Below are 18,037 nucleotides of genomic sequence, written 5' to 3'. Positions count from 1 at the left end.
GCTGCAGCATTATGTCCGCTGAAAAGCGGCGGCCATTTTCTTGTGGTCTGTAGGTTTGTATTCATCCTGATACCGTCACATCAGACATCCCTGGGCCCTGACCGAGGAGACGGAGAGGAGACCGAGGAGACGGAGAGGAAACCGTGAAGGGGAGTTAGACATTACCTAGAGGAAAGTGCCTACTGGTGGTCTCTGGAGGAAGACAGGTCTGTCCTGATGCTGTGCAATTATTATTACTGCATGAGGCAGTGACTTGAGTAGTATGGGGTCTGATCTTGTGGCTGTATAAGGTTTGCCCAGGTCTGCATGTATACTTGTCTACTCTCCTAGAATTTTTTGGAGGCTCCTTATTTTACAGGTAGCCCCGCCGCACCCCTTATAAGAGTAGGCATTTCTTCCGCATCCTGTCCACTTCCTAGTCAAGTGGGCAGAGCGGGGAGAATCTTACTGGCAATCAAAGGTCCGTGAGTAGGGGACGGGGACCTAATGATGAGACTCTGAGATAATCGTGCCGACCTAGCCCCCATCACCGCCCACCTGTATCTCCTCTCTGGGATTCTCCCAGAGAGGAAATATCTAAAGTCTAAAGTGTATGAGGCCTACTTTTGAACAATCGTTTCAGGGAGATTGTAAAAGCAGCACCTATGAACGCGGCAGTAAAGTGGGCGTGTACTGCTACATCTGAGAGGCGTCATAAACCTGACTTACATCCACATATAAATGAGCCCCAAAGTAGTTAGTAAGATCTACTTGTCGATGAAAATACACTGATACTTTTCAAAAATGCATGTAGCCATAGGGATCATTGTGCCCTATAGCCAATGCAGGGAGATTACACTAATGATCATATTTGAATGTATATATATTTTTTATAATGGGGGTAATGTGTAATCAGGGAGATTGCTAGACTCTCCGGGGAGATTGCTACTATTTCAAGGAGTGATTTGGCAAGAATGGTATGAGAGTGTAATGCTGGGCATGAGGCTGTATAAGGTGTGCCCATATCTGCAGTGGCGTAACTAGGGTATTTGGAGCCCGGGGCAAGATGAAAAATGGAGCCCCCCCATATGCGCGTGGTGAAAAGTGGGCATGGCCACACGCCACAAGGGGCATGTCTACTAAAAATGGGGGAGTGGTTCTCGTCACTCTGGGATCATTCCTTTCCATTACATATGCACCTTAATGCCCCCAGTGGTAGTGCCCCTCTTGCAATGGCCACTGTAGTAGTGCCCCTTATGCAATGTCCCCAGTAGCAGTGCCCCATGTAGTTGTGCCACAGTAGTGCACCCTTATTCAGTGCCCCCAGTAAGGCCCTTAATACAGTGCTTCTAGTAGAGCCCCTTATACAGTAGAGGTCCCTCTTATGCAATGCCCCCAGTAGTGCCCCTTATACAGTCATTCCTATGCAGGGCCCCCATTTGTGGTCCCTCTTATGCAGGCCCCCATTCCCCCTGTGTCTCATCAGCCTAATTCTCTCCCATGTCTTTCAAGCTCCATCAACCCCAGTGTCTCTCCTGCCTCATTCCCCCTGTCTCTCCAGCCTCATTCTCCCTGCGTCTCTCCTGCCTCATTCCCCCTGTCTCTCCAGCCTCATTCTCCCTGCGTCTCTCCAGCCTCGTTCCCCCTGCATCACTCAAGCCTCATTCCTCCCGCCTCATTTCCTGCATCTTTCCAGCCTCCTTCCCCCCTGTGTCTCACCAGCCTCCTTCCCGCCTGTGTCTCACCAGCCTCCTTCCCCCCTGTGTCTCACCAGCCTCCTTCCCCCCTGTGTCTCACCAGCCTCCTTCCAACGTCTCACCAGCCTCCTTCCCCCTGTGTCTCTCGAGTCTCATTCCCTCCAGTGTCTTTCTAGTCACATTCCCCATGTGCCAACAGCCTCCTTCCCCCGTGTCCCTCTAGTCTCATTCTCCTCCCTGTGATTCTCCAGCTCCATAACCCCTATGTCTCCAGCCTCATTCCCCGTGTGTCTCTCCAGCCTCATTCCCCATGTGTCTCTCCAGCCTCATTCCCCGTGCATCTCTTTGGTCTCCTTTCCTCTGTGTCTTTGCAGTCTCCTACCACCTTGTGTGTCTTCAGCCTCATTCCCTTCTGTGTCACATCAGCGTCACCCCCTTGTGTTCCTCCAGCCACATTTCCAAGTGTCTTTTCAGCTGCATTCCCCCTGTGTCTCTCCAGTCTCACCCCCCTGTGTCTCTCAAGCCTCATTCCCCCATTGTGTCTCTCCAGCCTCATTCCTCCTCCGTGACTCTCCAGACTCATTATTATTATTAAACTTTATTTATAGGGCACCACGGGCAAGACAATAAGACAGTACAGGGTAAGACAGTGAACTACAGAGAACACTACAATACAGTAGATGAGTAACAAATAGCACTAGAACTCTCAACACAGCCACTGATGCAAGGGGTGCAATGGAAATATTCACCGTAAGCTGAAACCTGTACCTACTAGCAAGGGCGCATATAATGAGTCTAGGTTGTTTGAAGAAATTAAAACAATGAAGGAGTGGAGTTCCAGTGCAGAGAGCCCAAAGAGGGGGTGTAGAGTATATCTGGTGTGTAAGAGAAGTAGTGAAGAAGGCATCTAGTGAGCCTGGGACACTCAGCAGTCTGTCTGTGTAACAAGGGGATTGAGCAGGATCGTAGTCTCAACCTAACTCACTGATACTGGAGAGACTCGGGGGGAAATGTATTAAACCTTCTACAGAGTGGAGAAGTGGGCCATAGAAGTTGCTCATAGCTACAAATCAGCCTGAATATAATCATGTACATTCTATAAAATGATAGCTAGAAGCTGATTGGTTGCTCACTTCTCCACTAGAATGTTTGATACATCTCCCCTAAAGCTCACTAATAAAATCATTCAGCTGCTGACTGGAGAGGTGACTGCTGGGAATGGGACATTATATAGTAACATCAGGGGATGTGTCTGGGTGATGACTGGAGAGGTGACTGCTGGGAATGAGACATTATACAGTAACACCAGGGGATGTGTCTGGGTGATGACTGGAGAGGTGACTGCTGGGAATGGGACATTATACAGTAACACCAGGGGATGTGTCTGGGTGATGACTGGAGAGGTGACTGCTGGGAATGGGACATTATACAGTAACACCAGAATATGTGTCTGGGTGATGACTGGAGAGGTGACTGCTGGGAATGGGACATTATACAGTAACACCAGGGGATGTGTCTGGGTGATGACTGGAGAGGTGACTGCTGGGATTGGGACATTATACAGTAACACCAGGGGATGTGTCTGGGTGATGACTGGAGAGGTGACTGCTGGGAATGGGACATTATACAGTGACACCAGGGGATGTGTCTGGGTGATGACCGGAGAGGTGACTGCTGGGAATGGGACATTATACAGTGACACCAGGGGATGTGTCTGGGTGATGACCGGAGAGGTGACTGCTGGGAATGGGACATTATACAGTGACACCAGGGGATGTGTCTGGGTGATGACCGGAGAGGTGACTGCTGGGAATGGGACATTATACAGTGGTGACTGCTGGGAATGGGACATTATACAGTGACACCAGGGGATGTGTCTGGGTGATGACCGGAGAGGTGACTGCTGGGAATGGGACATTATACAGTGACACCAGGGGATGTGTCTGGGTGATGACCGGAGAGGTGACTGCTGGGAATGGGACATTATACAGTAACACCAGGTGATGTGTCTGGGTGATGACTGTATCATTGTGTCTGTCAGGTTCCTATAAGGTGTCAGGCTGTCACTGTCTATGTCTCCATGCAGGAGGAGGAGTATATAGAGGAATACAGGGGTCTGTACAAGGACGTGATGATGGAGAATAACCGGCCCCTCACATCACTGGGTAAGAGGAGACTTTCCTTTATTGTAAAGGGGAGAACAGTTAGGAGGGGCCCTTATATACACGCATAATTTGATGATCACATATAATGTAATTAGTCACTGTGTGTCTCCTACAGATGGACCCAATAACAGAAATACTCCAGAGAGATGTCCCCGTCCTCTGTATTCACAGGATTGTACAGAGGAGAATCACAGGACCCCACAGGAGGATCAGGTAGGTGGTATTTAGGGTCTCACCAATTACCAATGTAACTTTTCATTATATGATCTGAAGAGCTGCTGTGTGGTATGCGTTTGGCATCCCGGTGGTCGGGTCAGCATCCCGCCGCCGGCATCCCATTCGTTAACCAACACATTCGTTAACCCTGTCGGGATCCCGACTGTCGGTATATCATACCGATTACCAGCTGTGTATATTTTATACTCTGATATGCTAAAGTTTAATCTCAATTACCAAAATCAGACATTTCTAAAGTGTCATTTTATTGTTTTGTGGGTTATTTAGGGTAAAGATCTCACTAATATTAAAGAAGAAAATATAGAGGAAGAAGACGAGTCATATATGAGAGGTGATCAGCAGTGTAAGGAGGAGGAAATCCCTACAGATATCAGCACAGGTGAGTAATAATCACATATTACAGAAGTCACATTCTCCTTGTTCTGTCACTACAACAGTCTCTTATTCTACACCCTCCTCTGTCAGTACAGACTGAGGGATATGTATCTGCCTAATAGGGAAGTCAGGAGCCATCAGCCCCTATTACACTCCTGCTCTTCCCCTCACATCATGTCACTGTGTGTTACCAGCCCAGAGATCTGACCAGTGTCCTCCCCACACTCTCTGGTGTATCTCATACATTAGGAGCCATCTGCCCCTATTATACTCCTGCTCTCCTCCTCACATCATGTCACTGTGTGTTACCAGCCCAGAGATCTGACCAGTGTCCTCCCCACACTCTCTGGTGTATCTCATACATCAGGAGCCATCAGCTCCTATTCTACTCCTGCTCTCCTCCTCACTTCACGTCACTGTGTGTTTCCAGCCCAGAGATCTGACCAGTCTCCTCCCCACACTCTCTGGTGTATCTCATACATTTGGATCCATCAGCCCCTATTATACTCCTGCTCTCCCCCTCTCATCATGTCACTGTGTGTTACCTGCCCAGAGATCTGACTAGTCTCCGTCTCAGACTCTCTGGTGTATCTCATATATCAGGAGCCACCAGTCCCTCTTAGACCCCTGCTCTCCCCCTCACATTATTTCACTGTGTGTTACCAGCCCAGAGCCTGACCAGTCTCCTCCCCACACTCTAATGTATCTCATACATCAGGAGCCATCAGCCCCTATTATACTCCTACTCTCCTCCTCACATCATGTCACTGTGTGTTACCAGCCCAGAGATCTGACCAGTCTCCTCCCCACACTCTCTGGTGTATCTCATACATTAGGAGCCACTGGCATTCATTACAGCAGGAGTGGTCATGATTGAAACCATTAGTGGTTTAATGCAATCACTGTTAATCACCGATGGCACCATTGATGGTTGACCAACCGATGGCGATCCCTGATCTTGACTATACGACGTGAAGTTTACCATGGAGATATAGAGGCTGCTTCATGGTCATCTTTTGCTGGACGTTATGCTTACATATCCATCTTCTGTTTTCCCAAGGCACATGTGTTTGAATGGGAAGGGAGTGACTGGTTTAGCGTTGTGATTGGACAATGTCACTGGTTCATGAGCCTTCCTGTCCCATGATGCTGGCTGGGCATTGGATATGCTTGTGGAATGTTTCACCAAAGTCTCCTTTTCTCCTTTTTCAGTGGAGTTATCCAATGTCGCTGTGCATTCTGAATGTTACTGTGGCTGAGCCATGTAATATATGTGCATTGTGCTTATAAAGTGTTTATCATTTGGAAAACTTAGTTAAACAATTAAACATTTTGAAATCACAAATAGTATTTAAATATGCTCTTCATACATTTTTGTTTCCAACAGAAGCAAAGAACTCCTTGGAGGGAAATCTCTCTTTGCCTCCAGATTTTAAAACAGAAGATAAAAACATCGCACATGATTCTCCAACAGAAAACCCCATTTCTGTGAATAAATATCCACAACTTCCCTGTGCAGATACAGTACCTGAGCCCTGTAATCTTGAGTATTATAACCCGGATGTAGCTACACACAGTACAGCTCTTACAAGTAACAAAATATTTTCCTGTTTGGAATGTGGTAAAAGTTTTACACATTGGTCAGTCTTTGTTATACATCAGAGAAGTCACACAGGTGAGAAACCATTTCCATGTTCTGAGTGTGGGAAATTGTTTACCATGAAGTCAAATCTTGATAAACATCAAAGAAGTCACACAGGTGAGAGACCGTTTACATGTTCTGAGTGTGGGAAAGTTTTTTCGCAGAAATCAGATCTTTTTATTCATGAGAGACGTCACACAGGTGTGAAACCATTTCCATGTCCGGAGTGTGGGAAATGTTTTACACAGAAAACAAATCTTATGAAGCATATGAGACTTCACACAGGTGAGAAACCGTTTGCATGTTCTGAGTGTGACAAATGTTTTGCAAAGAAGTTTAGTCTTGTTGAACACCAGAAAAGTCACACAGGTGAGAGGCCTTTTCCATGCTCCGAGTGTGGGAAATGGTTTACACAGAAATCTGCTCTTGAAAAACATTGGAGAACTCACACAGGGGAAAAACCATTTCCATGTTCTGAGTGTGGCAGGTGTTTTGCACAAAAATCAAATCTTATTAAACATCAGAGAACTCACACAGGAGAGAAATGGTTTTCGTGTTCTGAGTGTGGGAAATGTTTTGCGGTGAAATCACAACTTGTTGTACATCAAAGAGCGCACACTGGTGAGAAGCCGTTTTTATGTGCTGAGTGTGGTACATGTTTTACACAGAAATCACATCTTGCTATACATGAGAGAAGTCACACAGGTGAAAAGACAGTTCCATGTTCTTCTGGGCGTGGCAAATGTTGATGGACATGAAACAGGGTTGTGGTAATATTTTAAATCGCATACATGCCATTGATAGTAATGTAAATTCTATAACCAGGAATTAATACAATTAATATTTAACGGTATATGGACATTGCTGAGTAACGAATAGCAATTAATAGGCCTGTTCACACAATATATTAACTATGGGCCTGATTCAGCAAGGATCACAACTGTGATTACGCATGGAGTCGGCCAATTGTTGCATTCCGCGCATGCATATGCATCGCAGTCACTACACAGACCCCACAGTCAACCTGTATAATACACCTTGATAAAACGCGAAACGTGTCGGTCTACAGGAGCTGCTATCCTTTCTTGGGACCTCTGAGGTGGACCATCTACAGTGTGGAGGTGATTTCCTCTGGGACTCTTGCTCACATGCTGGCTTAGGGTCTGATTCAGAGCCGCTCGTAAGCGGCCGCTCGTTTGCTCTGAGCGATGTTTGCCCAACTGCGCATGCATACGGATCGTTATACGCATGCGCGAACCAGTCAGTGCGGTCGAAATTCATGTGCTCGCAAAATAGTGAGTGACAGGAGTAGGCGTATGTGGGTGGTAACGGGGGAAGGTGCTTGAAAACGGGGAGTGGAGATCCGAACGCAGACGCGCTTAAAGGTCAAAACGGGCGTTTTATGGGTGTGCATAATTAAAACAGCAGCGTCATTGACCACGTCACTGGGTTATTTTATAGCCAGAACTGCTCGCAAAATTGAGGTAGGAAAAACCAACCCCAAGAATAGCGAGAAGTTCATACCCTGGTCGATGTACTCGATTAATCTAATAAATAGTGGACATGACGTAGGATGCGAGCGGCCAGGGTGCGTATTTTTAAAAAAAACGACCGCAAGTTTTGTTCGCTCGTTCAGACCTAGAGGCGTGAACAGACCGCAAAGAGCGAACGGTTGATTTGAATAGCTACCCCTATTTTCTGGACGAGCGAGCGCTAATTGCGTCCGGCTCTGAATCAGGCCCTTAGTGCCTTGGTTAAGGCCCAAGTCGGTAGGCAGCCATTTTTACCATTATTTTTCATTATCGCTATATGAAATGGAAGTATATTTTAAAATTATTATTAAAATGGAATAAATATTAGAGTTTTACACTATGAGAAGCATATATTTTTTTTTTTTGAGGTCCATCGACACAAGTAAATCAAATGACTGAAGTATTGCTGCGGAATATTGTTGGGTCCTAAAGCATATTTGAATCTGGAATTGTTATCTGTTAAGGATCTGCTGAATTGGTATATGAAACGTATATCAGAGACTCACTGGACTGGTAAAGACTTTTTCTTAATTTGGGAGCGCTTCTTCACATCTTTTTATATTGTTTGCATATTTATAGGGTCGGTGGTAACCACGTTGTGAAATAGCGGTACCCTGATCTATGCGCATATGGTGTACTTAGTTCTTTCACACTACACAGACCCATCGTAGAGTGACCCTTTGGGGGTGGTGATGGGGGAGTGGTCGGCGAAACGTAGGCGTGCCAGTGCGTTTGAACGCAGTTGCATAGGCGTGCATAAATTATCCAATGCGTTGCCATATGTAGCTTGTGTACCCAACGAGGTTAACCATTTCTGAGTAAGGTCAGACCTTGTGCAAGTGTACGTGAGTCTGTGATGGTACTCGATGTTACCGATAGTTTCACAATCTTGCGAAGTATTATGGATGTGTGTAAGGTAAGGTAGGCATCCTTATGTTGTGCTGCGATGGCATAGCGATCGCCGAGGATTAGCATATCTTCACAGTGAGACTGCGTGCGTAATCGCTATTGCAGCTGCGATCCTTACTGTTATTACATAGATGAAATGTGTTTCATAAGCGTAAGGCTAAAAGGTCGCTCACGTGTCGAAATTATCGCTCATTTTTTATATATAAATTTATATATATATATATATATATATATATATATATATTATATTGTAATGCAGTTCTACGTCTCTGCTCCCAGCATCTCAGAACAGGGGACATTACAATTCCTTGGCCGTTGGTCCTGGGAAGCAATATACAGAAAGCATAAATAGTGTTCACTCTAGGTCCGGCGGTAGGCAGGGCGCCGGATCTACAGTATGGGCACTTCTGCACGCATCCGAAAAGGGGGCGTGTCTTTATGACGCGTCCCCTTTTTGTCACTCTTGGGGGCGTGCCCGGCACTTAAGCTGCACTGCCGTTTTCTCCACCCGCGGGACACTGCGACCCGTGGGAGGGGATAGAACCCACAAGAAGTTTCAGTGCCACGCTGTAGGGCAGGGTGCTATCTGTCCTTCAGAAATAGGGCAGTGCACGGTGCCCCGCTGAAACAGCCTAGCGGTAACGCTAGTAAAGAACCATAGCTAGATAGTACCTGATAAGGCTATTGGGCTATGTTACCTCACTATTGTACAATGGTTTTCTACTCCCTGACCCTAACTACTTGGAGCTCTCTATCGCATCCTCAAATTCAGACTCTCATACCATTGACCCCAAACTAATAAAAATACAGTATGGGGAAGACAGATAATGCAATATACTGTGTAAGTGGGATAGCCCAAGGGTATTAGGAATAGTAGTAGAGGTCACTTTTATCAGACTAATGCCCATATTCAATTAGTTTCGAACTCGCGATACTTTTTCGCATGCCAGACGTTTGCTGACCGCCTGTTTTGGACGCGAAAACTTTTTGTGTGAGTCCCCTGCTATTCGCCGTATTCGAATCCAAACCACGCAAAAACAGCACCCGGCGAAACTCAAACAGGCGGAAAGTGCTGTCAGAATTGGGGAAACCAGCCTAACACCCCCCCAAAAGATGCACTAACATTGGGGTTCAATATAGAAGTCCCTGAATAGCCCTAATAAAGCCATTTGGGGTACTTAAGTTGTGTCAGTAGCTTCTAATTAGCGTCTTTACACAAGTGGTGAAGAATAGCATTAAGCAGTATTTTTTTGTGGAAAATAAGTAGTCCTGTTAAATTTGGGGTCCTTGAAAATGGGTGCTAGCATATTTTGAAGTCCCTAAATTGAAGTTTAAAAAAAATGTGAAAAACGCACCTTCAGCAAGCACCTGTAATCCCAAAAACACCTTACCCATACTTGGGGACCCCCAGAAGTCTTGTACCCCAACTTTTTCGCCCCATTTTCAAACGTAGTTAACCTTTGGGGTCTGTCCCAGGGGTGCTGACTGGTTTCCCCACCGTTGCACCCCAAAACCGCAATTCTGCATTTTCTTCTGCCTGCTATTCAGAGGCAAATCTCTGTTGCCTATTACATTGCTTTTCGTTTTCGCGTACACGAAAACTCCTTGGAATTGAATACGGCGGAAAGTTTCCACCTGGCGAAATGTCGTCATCCGCGATACTTTTTTTTCGCCGTTCTCGGCTTTTCGCACCTGATTGAATACGGCCCTAAGAGGGAGATTTATCAAGCAGTGTAGAAAAGGACAAGAGGAGAAGAGAAGTTCCACATAGCAACCAATCAGCTTCTACTTGTCATTTCATAGAATTTACTTAATAAATGGTACCACAAAGCTGATTGGTTGCTATGGGCAACTTCTCTACTCTTTACACTGGTTGATGGATCTCCCCTTAGAGAAGCCTCATACTACTGTAAATATAGCCCATGTCCTCCTTTACACAAACTGAATAAAATCACTGTTACACAATTGTAGTACAATTATCACTCCAAATTTCACAGTGTCTCCCAGACTCCTACTCAATAGGAACAAACACTATTACGTTTGGCACAAACAGTGTTTGATTCCAGCACCTCATGTTAATGTACTGTGAATATTTAACCTCGGTATATCAGTGAGAGGCACGGCCGTGCTGTCTCATTAATTTAATCACTGACAGTTTTATTGCCCTGTGAAACAGTGAGAACGATAAACAACACAGGGATAAAAATAACAATAGGAATGGCACATGAACTAAGGGCCTGATTCAGACACGGTCGCGAGCGCTGAGCTGAGCGCTCGCAAGCGGGTTGATGTTGCCCAAGTGTGAATGCGCACGACGGAGGCGGCTCCGTCGTGCGCATGCGCGAGAGCCGAATAACGACGGCCAAGCCGTCGTTATGGGTCTCGCACCAAAGGGGGCGTGCTGTCGATGGTGATTGACAGCACGCCCTCTTTGGTGGGCGTGCCGGGGGCGTGGCTGTCCAGACGGAGGCGTTCCTATGGGAATGCCTACCGTCTGGGGCCGGCCCCACTGACATCACTAGTGATGTCAGTGGGAGTGCTTTTGGCTCTGATAGAGCCAAAAGCACTCCTGGGCTTGCGGCAGCGAGACCCTACCGCAAGGGTCTCATCGCAAGCCCGATGGTCTTGACCATCGCGACCATCATTTTGGCCGCTCGCTATAGCTGTGGGTGGTCACCCACAGCTATGCGAGCGGCCAGGAGGCCGCTCCAAACAGTAAGAGGGACGGCCCTGATTCAGAGCGAGCGCTCTGTCAGAGCGTCCGGCTCTGAATCAGGGCCTAAGGGAATACAAATAATAGCAAAGATAAATTGCTGAAGAAATAGCCTAACCCCGTGTTTTCAAGACTATAAAAACTTGCCTGTTATATGTGTTGAATGGAAATAGCAACAAATGTTTCCTTCTTTAAATTGGTTGCAATTATAAGTAACATTGTACTTTTGTATGCATGACTTGTGATAAAGACTTGGTACAAGAGCTAACAGATCCCACTTTATGTGGATAATTATTTAGAAATAGATCTAGCTAAATAGCATTTATATCTGCTAACCTAACTAGTATGTAACGGCAACTAATTGTTTTCCAATTAATAAATAACAGGAATAAACTGTCATTTTTGGCATAGACCTAATAATAAATTGCCGGTTTAAATATAATAACCTTGCAAGGTGTAAGAGAGGTAATATATATATATATATATATATATATATATATATATATTAGGGGTGAGCGGGTTCGGATTTCTGAAATCCGAACCCCCCCGAGCCCCCCCGATCCGAGTCCGATCCGAGTCAGGCTCGACTTTTCCCGCCTGACTCGGATCTGAAATCGAGGCAAAACGTCATCATCCCGCCTTCCGAATCTCGCGGGTTTTGGATCCTATATAAGGTACCCGCGTCGGCGCCATTTTCTCACTCGGCTGTGGACAGTGAAGAGGGAGGGTGGGAGTTAGGGCTGTGTAGTGTAGTGTAGTGTAGTGCTGCTGTTGTCCACTACTTCAAAGTCCATAGGGGCTGGCTGTGTTGTGCTGTGCTGCTGTTGTTAATAGGGGCTGTGTCCACTACTTCAAAGTCCATAGGGGCTGGCTGGACTGTGTTGTGCAGTCAGTTCTCCATAGGGGCTGTGTCCACTCCAAAGTCCTGTGCAGTGTCCCAGTCCTAAAGGAGTGCTGTAGTGTTGTCCAGGGGGTGCTCTGTCCATCAGGGGTGCTCCCCCCAAGTGCTAAAAAAATAATATATTTTCTGTGTTTGTGAATTGTGTGCGCAGTAGCCGCACGTGCATCAACAAAGTAGTGCCAAGCGTGCGCCTGTGTCATAAGTAAAGGGCCGGCTGGCTTGACCGTTAAAGGGTGCTGTAACCCCCAAAGTACACTCCAGTCCAAACCAAAAAAAAAATTATTTTCTGTGTTTGTGAATTGTGTGCGCAGTAGCCGCACGTGCATCAACAAAGTAGTGCCAAGCGTGCGCCTGTGTCATAAGTAAAGGGCCGGTTGGCTTGACCGTTAAAGGGTGCTGTAACCCCCGAAAGTACACTCCAGTCCAAACCAAAAAAAAATTATTTTCTGTGTTTGTGAATTGTGTGCGCAGTAGCCGCACGTGCATCAACAAAGTAGTGCCAAGCGTGCGCCTGTGTCATAAGTAAAGGGCCGGCTGGCTTGACCGTTAAGGGTGCTGTAACCCCCGAGAGTACACTCCAGTCCAAACCAAAAAAAAAATTATTTTCTGTGTTTGTGAATTGTGTGCGCAGTAGCCGCACGTGCATCAACAAAGTAGTGCCAAGCGTGCGCCTGTGTCATAAGTAAAGGGCCGGCTGGCTTGACCGTTAAGGGTGCTGTAACCCCCGAGAGTACACTCCAGTCCAAACCAAAAAAAAAAATATTTTCTGTGTTTGTGAATTGTGTGCGCAGTAGCCGCACGTGCATCAACAAAGTAGTGCCAAGCGTACGCCTGTGTCATAAGTAAAGGGCCGGCTGGCTTGACCGTTAAGGGTGCTGTAACCCCCGAAAGTACACTCCAGTCCAAACCAAAAAAAAAATTATTTTCTGTGTTTGTGAATTGTGTGCGCAGTAGCCGCACGTGCATCAACAAAGTAGTGCCAAGCGTGCACCTGTGTCATAAGTAAAGGGCCGGCTGGCTTGACCGTTAAGGGTGCTGTAACCCCCGAGAGTACACTCCAGTCCAAACCAAAAAAAAAATTATTTTCTGTGTTTGTGAATTGTGTGCGCAGTAGCCGCACGTGCATCAACAAAGTAGTGCCAAGCGTGCGCCTGTGTCATAAGTAAAGGGCCGGCTGGCTTGACCGTTAAGGGTGCTGTAACCCCCGAAAGTACACTCCAGTCCAAACCAAAAAAAAAATTATTTTCTGTGTTTGTGAATTGTGTGCGCAGTAGCCGCACGTGCATCAACAAAGTAGTGCCAAGCGTGCGCCTGTGTCATAAGGGCCGGCTGGCTTGACCGTTAAAGGGTGCTGTAACCCCCAAAGTACACTCCAGTCCAAACCAAAAAAAAAATTATTTTCTGTGTTTAGCCGCACGTATATATCAAATCGATATAACATAAATGGAGGACCAAACTTTCTCCGATAAAAATAAAATAGAGAAAGATCAAGAACCACTTCCTCCTAGTGCTGAAGCTGCTGCCACTAGTCATGACATAGACGATAACATGCCATCAACGTCGTCTGCCAAGGCCGATGCCCAATGTCATAGTAGAGGGCACATACAATCCCAAATGGCAAAGTTCAGGAAAATGACCTTGAAAAAGACATTTAAATCAGCTGAAGAGAAACGTAAACTTGCCAATATGCCATTTACGACACGGAGTGGCAAGGAACGGCTAAGGTCGATCCCTAGTATGTTCATGACTAGTGGTTCAGCTTCACATGACGATGGAAGCCCTCCTCCCACTAAAAAAATCAAAAGAGTTAAGCTGGCAAAAGCACAGCGAAGAACTGTGCTTTCTAAGAAGATATCACAAATCCCCAAGGAGAGTCCAAGTGTGGTGGTGGTTGCGATGCCTGACCTTCCCAGCACTGGACGGGAAGAGGTGGCTCTTTCCACCATTTGCACGCCCCCTGCAAGTGCTGAAAGGAGCACCCACAGTCCACTTGCTGATATGCAAATTGAAGATGTCACTGTTGAAGTACAACAGGATGAGGATACTGGTGTAGCTGGCGCTGAGGAGGAAGTTGGCGAGGAGGATTCTGATGGTGATGTGGTTTGTTTAAATCAGGCTCCGGGGGAGACAGTTGTTGTCCGTGGGATGAAAAAGCCCATCACGGTCATGCCTGGGCAGAAGACCAAACATTCCACCTCTTTGGTCTGGCAATATTTCTATCCAAATCCGGACAACAACTGTCTTGCCATATGTACCATATGTAAAGGTGAAATAAGTAGGGGTAGGGACGTCAACCACCTAGGAACATCCTCCCTTATACGGCACCTGCAGCGCGTTCATAAAAAGTTACTGTCAAGTTCAGAAACTTTGGCTAAGACCGTAAGCAGTCCAGGGACACCTAAATCCCGTTGTCCTGTTGTATCCAAGCGCCTGCAAACCACACCGTCAACTCCCTCCTCGTCAATTTCCTCCTTAGTCAGGATCGGAAGTAGTCCTGCAGGCCATGTCACTGGCATGACTGACTCTCCTATCCGGGATTCCTCTGGAGGATCCTGCATTGCTACGCCTACTGCTGCTGCTGTTGCTGCTGCTGGGAGTCGTTCATCATCCCAGAGAGGAAGTAGGAACACCACTACTTTTACTAAACAATTGACCCTCCAACAGTCCTTAGCGAGGAGGATGAAGTACAACAGCAGTCATCCTGAAGCAAAACGTATAACTGAGGCCTTGACTGCTATGTTGGTGTTAGACGTGCGTCCGGTATCCGCCATTAGTGCAGTGGGATTTAGACAATTGATGGAGGTAGTGTGTCCCCGGTTCCAAATCCCGTCTAGATTCCACTTCACTAGGCAGGCGATACCGAGACTGTACAGAAACGTCAGAAAAAGTGTCCTCAGTGTCCTGAAAAATGCCGTTGTACACAATGTCCACTTAACCACGAACATGTGGACAAGTGGAACAGGGCAGACTAAGGACTATATGACTGTGACAGCCCACTGGGTAGATGTATCACCTTACGCAGCAACAGCAGCAGCGTCACCAGTAGCAGCATCTCAGAAACGCCAGCTCGTTACAAGGCAGGCTACGCTGTGTATCACCGGTTTCAGTAAGAGGCACACCGCCGACAACCTCTTAGAGAAACTGAGGGAAATCATCGCCCAGTGGCTTACCCCACTTAGACTCTCCTGGGGATTTGTGATATCTGACAACGCCACCAATATTGTGCGGGCATTACATCTGGGCAAATTCCAGCACGTCCCATGTTTTGCTCACACAATAAACTTGGTGGTGCAGAATTTTCTGAAAAGCGACAGGGGCGTGCAGGAGACGCTTTGGGTGGCCCGAAAAATTTCTGGCCACTTTCGCCATTCAGCGACTGCGTGCCGAAGACTGGAGCGCCAGCAAACACTCTTGAACCTGCCCCGCCATCACCTGAAGCAAGAGGTTGTGACGCGGTGGAACTCAACCCTCTATATGCTTCAGAGGATGGAGGAGCAGCAAAAGGCCATACAAGCCTATACATCCACCTATGACATAGGCAAAGGAGGGGGTATGCACCTGACCCAAGCGCAGTGGAGAATGATTTCCGTGTTGTGCAAGGTTCTCCAGCCCTTCGAACTTGCCACACGTGAAGTCAGTTCAGACACAGCCAGCTTGAGTCAGGTCATTCCCCTCATCAGGCTTTTGCAGAAGCAGCTGGAGAAAGTGAAGGAGGAGCTAAGACGGAGCGATTCCGCTCGGCATGTGGGACTTGTGGATGAAGCCCTTCATTCGCTTTGCCAGGATTCCAGGGTGGTCAATCTGTTGAAATCAGACCACTACATTTTGGCCACCGTGCTTGATCCTAGGTTTAAAGCCTATGTGGTGTCTCTCTTTCCGGCCGACACAAGCCTGCAGAGGTGCAAAGACCTGCTGGTGAACACACTGTCAGCTGAAGCGGAACGTGACACGTCAACGGCTCCTTCTTCATTTTCTCCCGCAACTGGGGCTGCCAGGAAAAAACTTAGGTATCCTAAGCAACCCGCTGGCGGTGATGCAGGGCAGGCAGGACCAAGTTTGGACATCTGGTCCGGACTGAAGGACCTGGCAACAATTTCTGACATGTCTACTGTCACTGCATATGATACTGTCACCATTGACAGAATGGTGGAGGATTACATCGGTGACAGCATCCAAGTAGGCATGTCAGACAGTCCATACCTGTACTGGCAGGAAAAAGAGGCAATTTGGAGGCCCCTGTACAAGCTGGCTCTATTTTACCTGAGTTGCCCCCCCTCCAGTGTGTACTCCGAAAGAGTGTTTAGTGCAGCCGGGAACCTTGTCAGCGAAAGGCGTAGGAGGTTGCTTCCACAGAATGTGGAGAAGATGATGTTCATCAAAATGAATTATCAGCTCTTCCAGGGAGACCAGCCTCCAGAAGGTACAGAGGGACCTGTGGTGGTGGATTCAAGTGGGGACGAGTTAATACTTTGTGAGGATGAGGATGTACACACTGAAGAGGGTGAGGAATCGGTGGATGAGGAGGATGAGGATGACATCTTGCCTCCGTAGAGCCAGTTTGTGCAGGGACACATTAATTGCCAGCTTGTTTTGTGGGGGCCCAAACGAACCAATCATTTCAGCCACAGTTGTGTGGCAGACCCTGGCGCTGAAATGATTGATTTGTTAAATTGTGCATGTCCTGTTTATACAACATAAGGGTGGGTGGGAGGGCCCAAGGACAATTCCATCTTGCACTTCTTTTTTTTCTTTGCATTATGTACAGTTTGGGGCCTAGTTTTTCTAACTGCCATCCTGTCTGCCACTGCAGTGTCACTCCTAGATGGGTCACGTGTTTGTGCCGCCCACTCGTGTCGCTTAGCATAGTAATCCAGCTACCTCGGTGCAACCTTTTGGACATGAAAACACTATTGTGAGGTGTGAGGTGTTCAGAATAGACTGGAAATGAGTGGAAATTAAGGTTATTGAGGTTAATAATAGCATAGGAGCAGAGAAACCAACAAATTCTGTGATTTTAGCTGTTTTTATGCTTTTTAAAAAAAAAATACAGATCCAAAACACAAAACCCAGAACCCAAAACACGGAAGGGTGGTTTTGGCAAAACCAATCCAGATCCAAAACACGAAGAAAGATCCAGATCCAAAACCAAAACACAAAACACGAAAAGTGGCCGGTGCACACCCCGAATATATATATATATATATATATAGAATTGATGACAGTACGCGACCTTGTTTTTAATATATTTTTAATTGTGACATAAATAAAAACATTTTTCTTTCTTGTCTATCACTCTGTACTTTTGTGTAATAAGATAATATTTTATTGATATTTCGCTTCAGAAGGCCCTATTTTAGCGCATACGGAGAAATGGGGTATAAATGATTAGTTTTGAGCAATAGCTAGCATTTCATATTATACATTGAATGATAATTGTAAGAGGCAATATATAGCCTCTTTGTATACTTACCAGCCAGAGTATTAAAAATAAAAACAAAATGTAATTCATTTTTTAAAGCACACCTAATAAAATGTATATATTTTATGTGTTTAAAGGGGTTTTGAGTGCACCCTTAATTAAATTGATTCCTTTTCTTTCTTTTTTGATACAAGTATTCCTAATTTTGAATCACTGGGTGGCACCTAATGACAGTAAGCACCTATGGTTTAATTATACATTGAAATCCATATGGGTAGCTGAAAGATTGCCGATACTTATATAACAGATGTATTATAGATAACCTGGTGCCGGATCTCTTTGACATTCTGTAAAAACTCTGCAGTCTGGCTGAGCCAATATTCAATACGTAGCACGTATCCTTGTGTATCACGCATCTATGTCCCTATAGATTGTAAGCTAGCGGGCAGGGCCCTCTTACTTCTGTCT

At 46.3% G+C, this 18,037-nt stretch overlaps 1 protein-coding gene across 2 annotated transcripts; it reads left to right on the top strand.

Moving 5' to 3' along the window:
* The first annotated feature begins 51 nt into the window (after positions 1-51).
* Positions 52-7,917, top strand: LOC148477785 (uncharacterized). 2 transcript variants are annotated; one of them, XM_088456217.1, is made up of 5 exons: positions 52-206; positions 3,763-3,841; positions 3,957-4,054; positions 4,346-4,457; positions 5,841-7,917. In XM_088456217.1, exons 2-5 carry the CDS (start codon positions 3,808-3,810, stop codon positions 6,842-6,844), a joined length of 1,248 nt encoding a protein of 415 aa, XP_088312343.1. In that variant the 5' UTR covers positions 52-206; positions 3,763-3,807; the 3' UTR covers positions 6,845-7,917. The 2 variants fall into 2 exon arrangements, with proteins under 2 accessions (XP_088312343.1, XP_088312341.1); XM_088456215.1 differs by having other exon boundaries at positions 3,718-3,841.
* The last annotated feature ends 10,120 nt before the right edge of the window (positions 7,918-18,037 follow it).

Source organism: Taudactylus pleione, unplaced genomic scaffold (genome assembly GCF_031769625.1).
Source record: "Taudactylus pleione unplaced genomic scaffold, aTauple2 ptg000689l, whole genome shotgun sequence".
NCBI lineage: Eukaryota > Metazoa > Chordata > Amphibia > Anura > Myobatrachidae > Taudactylus > Taudactylus pleione.
The sequence above is the reverse complement of the archived record's forward strand: the minus strand, read 5'-3'. Positions and strand labels throughout refer to the sequence as shown.

Coding starts and splice junctions, on each gene's coding strand:
- LOC148477785 (XM_088456215.1), top strand. CDS start 3,757: ATGCAGGAGGAGGAGTATATAGAGGAATACAGGGGTCTGTACAAGGAC. Junction 4,055..4,345: donor GGACCCCACAGGAGGATCAG/GTAGGTGGTATT, acceptor TGGGTTATTTAG/GGTAAAGATCTCACTAATAT. Junction 4,458..5,840: donor CCCTACAGATATCAGCACAG/GTGAGTAATAAT, acceptor TGTTTCCAACAG/AAGCAAAGAACTCCTTGGAG.